Genomic DNA, 9746 nt, shown 5'->3' on the forward strand with positions numbered 1-9746 from the left:
GCGTGGCATGGAGGCAATCAGCCTGTGGCACTGCTGAGGTGTTATGGAGGCCCAGGATGCTTCGATAGCGGCCTTAAGCTCATCCAGAGTGTTGGGTCTTGCGTCTCTCAACTTTCTCTTCACAATATCCCACAGGTTCTCTATGGGGTTCAGGTCAGGAGAGTTGGCAGGCCAATTGAGCACAGTAATACCATGGTCGGTAAACCATTTACCAGTGGTTTTGGCACTGTGAGCAGGTGCCAGGTCGTGCTGAAAAATGAAATCTTCATTTCCATAAAGCTTTTCAGCAGATGGAAGCATGAAGTGCTCCAAAATCTCCTGATAGCTAGCTGCATTGACCCTGCCCTTGATAAAACACAGTGGACCAACACCAGCAGCTGACATGACACCCCAGTGACTGTGGAAACTTGACACTGGACCTCAAGCAATGTGAATTCTGTGTCTCCTCTCTTCCTCCAGACTCTGGGACCTTGATTTCCAAAGGAAATGCAAAATTTACTGTAATCAGAGAACATAACTTTGGACCACTCAGCAGCAGTCCCAGGCGAGATGCTTCTGACACAGTCTCTTGTTCAAGAGTGGCTTGACCTGGGGAATGCGGCACCTGTAGCCCATTTCCTGCACACGCCTGTGCACGGTGGCTCTGGATGTTTCTACTCCAGACTCAGTCCACTGCTTCCGCAGGTCCCCCAAGGTCTGGAATCGGCCCTTCTCCACAATCCTCCTCGATGTCCGGTCACCTCTTCTCGTTGTGCAGCGTTTTCTGCCACACTTTTCCCTTCCCACAGACTTCCCACTGAGGTGCCTTGATACAGCACTCTGGGAACAGCCTATTGTTCAGCAATTTCTTTCTGTGTCATATCCTCTTGCTTGAGGGTGTCAATGATGGCCTTCTGGACAGCAGTCAGGTCGACAGTCTTACCCATGATTGCGGTTTTGAGTAATGAACAAGGTTGGGAGTTTTTAAAAGCCTCAGGAATCTTTTGCAGGTGTTTGGAGTTACGTCGTTGATTCAGATGGTTAGGTTAATAGCTTGTTTAGAGAACCTTTTCATGATATGCTAATTTTTTGGGACAGGCATTTTGGGTTTTCATGAGCTGTATGCCATAATCATCAGTATTAAAACAATTAAAGACCTGAAATATACCCCTCACTCACTGCTCTTTGAATTGAGACAGCTCCTCGGATGAGAAGTGAAACTTCTTCTGTTACAAATAAAGCCCAGTTGTTTTTGTATTGAACGTTTTTTTTTTATTATTTATCATGTCCTGGATGACTGAGAATCTTCACCAGCATCAAGTCCTGTGTTCAACACTCGGAGGATGGTCCATGCCTGCCCCCTACTGGCCAAAGTCTACAATAACATCTGTGCAAGTGATTCCATCTATTGTTTTTCTTTAGGGATCCTCTGCGGCACCTTAGCAGCAAAAAAGAAGAAGAAGATGATGTATTTAACAGCCAAGAACGCAGGTCAGAACATTCCCTTTGTCCTTGATTCTGAGCTGGATTTTTTTTTCTATTGCTGATTTTAAAATGTGTTTAAACAGAGTTTGACAGACACGAGTTACAGATATACGAAGAAGTGGCCAAAGTCCCTCCATTCCAGAGGAAGACACTAGTTCTGATCGGCGCTCAGGGGGTGGGTCGACGCAGCCTAAAGAACCGGCTGATGGTCCTCCATCCCACACGCTTCGGCACCACAATACCATGTACCCCATGCTTGATTTTATCATTATTTTCCTTAACTTTTCTCACAACCCAGCATTAACAGAAGTCTTGTTTTTGTTTTTTCTTAGATACCTCCCGGAGGCCCCGTGATGAAGAGTTGATTGGAAACTCCTACCACTTTACCTCAAGGACAGAGATGGAGGCGGATGTAAAGGCCGGACGCTTCCTGGAACACGGCGAGTACGACGGCAACCTGTACGGCACAAAGATCGACTCCATCCACGAGGTGGTGGCTGCAGGGCGTACCTGTATCCTGGACGTCAACCCACAGGTACGCTGCGCCTTAAAAAAAAGCTTTAAAAGGCAGGAAATTCTTAACATGGTTACAGAATCCCCATGTTTTGGCTGCAATGTTGCCTTTTGTCACTCCCCAGGCCTTGAAGGTACTGAAAACAGCAGAGTTCATGCCCTACGTGGTGTTCATTGCAGCGCCAGATTTTGATACGCTCAAGGCCATGCACCAAGCTGTGGTGGATGCAGGCCTCACAACTAAACAACTCACAGTGAGTGCACCGTGCACAACAATATGCTCTGCCCTTTGGTTTATACTTGCTGCAAACTGTAAAATCACATTGATGAGTCATCCAACCATCATGTTTCTAGTCCAGTCCAAGTCATTTAATGTCTATTATACATGTATTTTGAAACTGCAAGAGTTTCTTTTTAGGGACACAAAGTGTAACTTCATTTAATTATATCTACAGGTGCTGGTCATAAAATTAGAATATCATGAAAAGTTGATTTATTTCAGTAATTCCATTCAAAAAGTGAAACTTGTGTATATTATATTCATTCATTACACACAGACTGATATATTTCAAATGTTTATTTATTTTAAAGTTGATGATTATAACTGACAACTAATGCCCCTTCACTGTCCAGTTTTAAAACTCTTTTAAAAACACATTTTTACTCACTGGCTTTTAGCACACACTGAATTTTGCTCTGCACTGTTTTTATTATTTTTTATTGATCTTAATGTTTTAACAACTGTTATGTGTTTAAATGTTCTTGATTTTATATGTACAGCACTTTGTGGCAGCTGTGGTTGTTTTAAAGGGCTTTATAAATAAAGTTATTATTATTAAAACTCCAGATTCAGTATCAGAAAATTGGAATATTGTGAAAAGGTTCAATATTGAAGACACCTGGTGCCACACTCTAATCAGCTAATTAACTCAAAACACCTGCAAATGCCTTTAAATGGTCTCTCAGTCTAGTTCTGTAGGCTACACAATCATGGGGAAGACTGCTGACTTCAGTTGTCCAAAAGACGACCATGGACACCTTGCACAAGGAGGGCAAGACACAAAAGATCATTGCTAAAGAGGCTGGCTGTTCACAGAGCTCTGTGTCCAAGCACATTAATAGAGAGGCAAAGGGAAGGAAAAGATGTGGTAGAAAAAAGTGTACAAGCAATAGGGATAACCACGCCCTGAAGAGGATTGTGAAACAAAACCCATTCCAAAATGTGGGGGAGATTCACAAAGAGTGGACTGCAGCTGGAGTCAGTGCTTCAAGAACCACCACGCTCAAACGTATGCAAGACAAGGGTTTCAGCTGTCACATTCCTTGTGTCAAGCCACTCTTGAACAAGAGACGGCGTCAGAAGTGTCTCGAGACAAAAAGGACTGGACTGCTGTTGAGTGGTCCAAAGTTATGTTCTCTGATTAAAGTAAATTTTGAATTTTCTTTGGAAATCAATGTCCCAGAGTCTGGAGGAAGAGATGAGAGGCACATAATCCATGTTGCTTGAGGTCCAGTGTCAAGTTTCCACAGTCAGTGATGGTTTGGGGTGCCATGTCATCTGCTGGTGTTGGACCACTGTGTTTTCTGAGGTCCAAGGGCAATGCAGCCGTCTAACAGGAAGTTTTAGAGACTTCATGCTTCCTGCTGCTGACCAACTTTATGGAGATGCATGTTTCATTTTCCAACAGAACTTGGCACCTGCACACAGTGCCAAAGCTACCAGTGCCTGGTTTAAGGACCATGGTATCCCTGTTCTTAATTGGCCAGCAAACTCGCCTGACCTTAACCCCATAGAAAATCTATGGAGTATTGTGAAGAGGAAGATGTGATACACCAAAGTCAACAATTCAGAAGAGCTGAAGGCCACTATCAGAGCAACCTGGGCTCTTATAACACCTGAGCAGTGTCACAGACTGGGCGACTCTATGCCACGCTGCATTGATGCAGTAATTCAGGCAAAAGGAGCAACAACTAAGTACTGAGTGCTGTACATGCTCATACTTTTCATGTTCATACTTTTCATTTGGCCAACATTTCTAAAAATCTTATTTTTTAATTGGTCTTAAGTAATATTCTAATTTTCTGATACTGAATCTGGTTTTCATTAGTTGTCAGTTATAATCATCAACATCAAAAGAAATAAACATTTGAAATATATCAGTCTGTGTGTAATGATGGAATATAATATACAAGTTTAACTTTTGAATGGAATTACTGAAATCAACTTTTTTTGTGATATTCTGTGATATTGATTGTGATATTAAACTGAAAATGGCACACAGACTAATTGTAAAAAAAAGTAACTGAAAGAAAAAGCTAGGTTTGAAATCATTTAAAATTAAACTTCTCTGAAGGAATGGCTGCTATGCAGGCCACTCTTTTAAAAAAGACATCACATAATCTGTAAGTGCTTGGAGTGTGTGTTTGGAGTGACTCTCAGCTACCACACCAAATTTTACAATGTCAGTAAAATTGGCTGTCATAACAGTTTTTGTGTTTGATAAAGTTAGTTAGCTGTGGCAGCCATCTTTGATCAAGCTGAGTCCAAGTTGCCCAGTTTCAAATGCAAATCTAATTGTTTCAAGAAAATCCATCTACTTCACATGATATTTTGCTAACAGACACAGTGAGAGAGACATGCAGTAACATTAACCCCCACCTTTTTTATTTGGTAGCAAGATGCTAAAAACCTGAATACCTTCAAAAAGTACAATTTTCAAAACAAAAGGACCCAACATGTACAATAAATCAACACAATGTGTTTTATGTTTCATGTTTTTTATTATTCTAAACATCCATGTGGGGTTTGATTCGCTTTACGTCTCATTTGTGTTTCAACTGTTATCTCATGTGCAGCAGTGTTTCTGACCCGTTTTCTCGTGTTCTTTCAGGATGTGGACCTGAGGAAGACTGTTGACGAGAGCGCCCGCATCCAGAGGGCGTACAGCCACTACTTCGACATGACCATTGTCAACGACAACCTGGATAAAGCCTTTGAGACGCTACAGGCTGCCGTGGACACGCTGTGCACAGAACCACAGTGGGTCCCTGTGAACTGGGTGTACTGAGGACCAGCACCAGTGCTTCCACCACGCTCAGCGTTTCTGACAAAAAGGACAACGGGGAGGAAGTGCTAGTGAAAACGAAGATATTTATTGAAATCTGATCACTCGTTCCCTCCTTAGACCTGCTCACTGCAACTCCTTTTCTACTGGAAACTCAAAGGGAAAGAGTGCTTATTTATTTTATACTTTTTTTTTATGAAAGATCTTTCTATTCAGTAATTTTAGTGAGAATGAAATGAAACTTGGACCTAATTTTTCTATTATGTTTAATTTATTGTTCTAGTTCCATTCTTTGATTTCGTTGAGGATCTTTTTGTCCTTGATTGTTCCTTGATGAGCAGGATTCACGTTTGCTACCAAAGCTAATTATAAGATGAAGGAAAGGCGAAGGAGCCTACATGATTTCTACAACTGAACCCTTGTAGCTGTTTTCACCGCGTGTTTGCTGAATTCTGTACTTTTTCTGTAGCTGGCCATAAACTTTTCAAACTACGTCTTCCAGTGGATCAGCCGGGCAGAACAAGGTGGTTTAAAGTCTTTTTTTTTTTTTTTTTTACAAACATCAAACCTTTAATTTTGTCTAGCATTTTCATTTTTGAAGTCCGTGTTGTGATCTATAGTGTATTGTTTGATCACATGATCCGGAGCTTTATTTCTTTACTTCCTCTTTGTCAGGTCATCTTCGTTGTAATTGTCCGTGTCCTTGATGACGTCTTCACAATTTTGTTGACATGAAATTTTTGTGATTGTGACGCAAACCCCGTGTCCCTGTTTAACCGTGGCACAGTATGCTAAAGTCCGCAGCAAGCTTCAAAAATAAAGTTTCAGACTGAGAAGTTACTTCATGAACATTCTCTGCCATGCAACATTTCATAATCCTGAGGTCGGTCTGTTCATCAACCCCATGTCTTTGTTTTTACATTTTTATGAAGAAATGTAATTAAAGATGAGAAAATGCCACTAAATACAGCTCTTTATAAATATTGTGTGCAGCATGTTGAAGTGATCATTTAGATCTTTTAAAGTGCTGTTGCTTTTAGCTTTGATCAATCTCTGTGTGTCAGGATAGTTTAATTCTAACTGGTCTATGAGCTAAAATGACTTCAGATGGTAAAGTAGCGATGGGTCCAACAACATGGATGTGTCTGTGCGTGTATCTAAGAAAAATCCTGTTACTGATACAGCTGCTGTCTTGTCTGTCAGCAAGGCACCAAACTTTGTTCATCAAGAAGAAGAACTTGCGACACAAATCTACAGGTGCTGGACATAAAATTAGAATATCATGAAAAGTTGATTTATTTCAGTAATTCCATTCAAAAAATGAAACTTGTATATTATATTAAATCATTACACACAGACTGATATATTTCTAATGTTTATTTCTTTTAATGCTAGACTTAATCCCATAGATTTTCATGGAATGGTAAATGGACTGTACTTATACTGTATAGCGCCTTTCTATCTGATCAAGATACTCAAAGCGCTTTACACTACAATCTGTGTCCTCATTTACCCATTCATACAGCACTCTACTAGATCTTTACAAAGCTAATTGAACAAATCGTTCTAAAGAGACTAATCAGTGATTTTTCACAATCATACACCGATGGGACACACATCGGAGGCAACAAGGGGTTCAGTGTCTTGCCCAGGGACACTTTGGCATGTGACTGCTGTGGGGTTCGAACCCCCAACTCTTGCAGTGGAGGACGACTGCTCTAACCACTCAGCCACAGCTGCCCAAATAAATGTAAATAACAGAACCTCCCAACTCCCCCTGGTGATCTAATATAAAAACATTCCCAATTAACCAACAAATTAATTCACCCATGAAAATCACCACCACCCTGTAACTTAACATCAATTTAGATTGAAAAGTGTCATAAGTTCACCCCCTGGAAAATCTATATTATAAAACCTCATATGTATTTATCAAAATTCTCTGGTCTCTTCTCCATGGCCGTCAGCTGTAAAAATTTGTTATTTCATAGAAAACGTTGTCAAAAATTAAGTTTATCATCGCAATTGCACCATCTAGTGGCGTTATTTTCATCATGACCAGCCCCTAAAATTTGCAAAAACATTAAAATTTCATTTTTACCCATGTCTTCACACAAAAAATTGTCATTGAATAAACAAATCATCAAGTAATAATTAAAAGGTAATATTTGGCTAAGTACCATGCATAAGTATATTGTCCAACCATGTTAATTTTAAGGAAAAAAACATCATAACGCTCCAGAATACTGTTAATAAACTGTAAACGTTAATATTAAACCTATCCCATAATTAGTCAGTCCATCAATCATCTCATCTCTCAAAGTAGTTGGAGAAGACCTGTCACCAATTAATGCTGAGTTCAACATTCAAATTAACCATAATTCTAAAGTACACATCTGTACTTAAATGTTAAAAAATTACCCAGAACTTAGCTTCACATTATCTGTTAGATTTCCTTAATAATCATCAGTGTTTGGCATCCTCCCCATTGGGTTGTAGCACACTACTAGGAGGGGCCACTTAGTTATAACATCTTGAAGTTTACTCTAAAAAATCCTTTAAGTTTCAAATAAAAATGGTAAGTTCTCTCCTCCCACATTCAACTAATCAGTTTTGGAATTAATTAACAGATAGGAAATTTGTAACTCTACTTTCAAAATATTGCTTTATATCCATAATAGCAGTTGTTCTAATTTATCTTTCAAAAATCCCCAAGATTTAGCTTTAGATATAATCACATCAATAATTGATTAGTTGCCAAAGGCTAGAGATGAAAAACTCAATTATACATTTAATAATATTAATACAATGTTTCTTGGAGGAGTGAGTGAAAGTGAGGTAATCGAAGTAGTTAAAAAATTAAAAAATAAGAAATCCAAAGACTGTAATTATATTGATATGGCTATTGTGAAAGAAGTCATTTATAGTATTATTAAACCTATCACCTATATCTGTAATAGATCATTCTTAACTGGAGAATTTCCTGATAAAATGAAAGTAGCCAAGGTGTTTCCAGTCCACAAAAATGGTAATAAGCAAAATGTAACAAATTATAGACCTATTTCATTGCTACCACAGTTTTCTAAAATCCTGGAAAAAATATTCATAAAAAGGCTGGACTCCTTTCTTAATAAAAACAATATATTAAATGAACACCAGTACGGCTTCAGAAACAACTACTCCACAACTTTAGCTGTGATGGAGTTTGTGGAACACGTTGCTGCAGCAGTTGATCGGAAACTTAATACAGTGGGAGTGTTCATTGATTTAAGTAAGGCGTTTGACACTATTGACCATGAACGACTACTGTGGAAATGTGAACAATATGGCTTACGGGGGGTTACACATCAGTGGTTAAAGAGTTACTTGAGTAATAGATTACAATATGTACAAATTAACAATACAAAGTCACAAACTGAAACTATAAAATGTGGTCTTCCTCAAGGCTCGGTTCTAGGACCTAAATTATTTATACTTTATGTGAACGATATTTTTACAGTATCCAATATTTTGAAATTTATAATGTTTGCTGATGATACAAATTTTTTTCTTTCTGGAAAGAATATGGATGAACTAATACAAATAGTAGAAAAAGAGCTAGCTGAGTTAAAAAAGTGGTTTGATTACAATAAGTTATCATTAAATGGACAAAAAACAAAATTTATGGTATTTTCTGGTAATCGGATTTACAATAATGTAAAGTTACATCTAAATGGAGTTGAAATCGACAGCGTTTATGAGACAAAGTTTTTAGGTATCATTCTGGATAACAAACTTAGTTGGAAGCCTCATATTGAATATATTAGAAATAAAGTTTCAAAAACTGTTGGAATATTGTTTAAAATAAAAGATTTAATAAATGTAAAAGGCTTGCATATTATATACTCTTCTTTGGTTATGCCCTATTTGTCATACTGTGCAGAAATATGGGGAAATGCTAATAAAACAACTATTGACATATTAGTAAAGTTACAAAAAAAAGCAATTAGGCTTATTAATAAAGTGGGATATTGTGAACCAACTAATAAACTTTTTATTCAAAGTAACACCTTAAAAGTTAATGACATTGTTTATATAAAAATACTGGAAATAATGTATAAAGCAGTGAATAAAAGTCTTCCTTCTGGAATTCAGAAATTATTTAAGTTAAGGGAGAGTAATTATAATTTACGAGGTTTATTAATATTTGAACAAGCTAAAGAGAAAAGTAAAGTAAAATCTAGATGCATTTCAGTTGTCGGTGTGAAATTGTGGAATGAATTGAATGATGAACTCAAATTATGTGCTTTTTTGTTGAGCTTTAAAAGGTCCATAAAAGGTAAAATTATAAAAGCTTATACTGTTATGTAGATGTATATATGTAGTGTTTAACAATGTATGTATGTAATGTAAGTATGCTTATACATATACACAGACATATTTTTATATAGATATGTGTATATGTAATGTATGTATATATATGGACAGTAGATATATTTTATTATTGAAGACTGCTGAGTCTATGAACAGGGTAGGCAAGTATAAGCCTTGGCTTCAGCCTATTCCTTTTTTGGTAAATTATTGATTTGTCAAAAAGTAGTCTATATTGTTTTCCTTTTTCTGTAATGCTAATTTACCAAAATAAAGTTGAGTTGAGTTGAGAGTTGAGCATTGTAAGTGTAGATGAACATATGCTGATATATATTCATAAATTAAACGGATTCT

At 37.7% G+C, this 9746-nt stretch overlaps 1 protein-coding gene across 1 annotated transcript in view; it reads left to right on the forward strand.

Moving 5' to 3' along the window:
• pals2b (protein associated with LIN7 2, MAGUK family member b) overlaps nt 1-5257 on the forward strand; it is a 26979-nt gene extending 21722 nt beyond the window's left edge. Inside the window, exons 9-13 of the mRNA XM_037693235.1 lie at nt 1402-1470; nt 1548-1709; nt 1797-1999; nt 2103-2231; nt 4869-5257. Of these exons, the coding sequence (XP_037549163.1) occupies nt 1402-1470; nt 1548-1709; nt 1797-1999; nt 2103-2231; nt 4869-5045 (740 nt within the window). The 3' untranslated portion in view covers nt 5046-5257. The remainder of the gene's footprint in view (nt 1-1401; nt 1471-1547; nt 1710-1796; nt 2000-2102; nt 2232-4868) is intronic.
• The last annotated feature ends 4489 nt before the right edge of the window (nt 5258-9746 follow it).

The sequence above is a fragment of the Nematolebias whitei genome, chromosome 19 (assembly GCF_014905685.2).
Source record: "Nematolebias whitei isolate Nwh7 chromosome 19, NemWhi1, whole genome shotgun sequence".
Classification (NCBI taxonomy): Eukaryota; Metazoa; Chordata; class Actinopteri; order Cyprinodontiformes; family Rivulidae; genus Nematolebias; species Nematolebias whitei.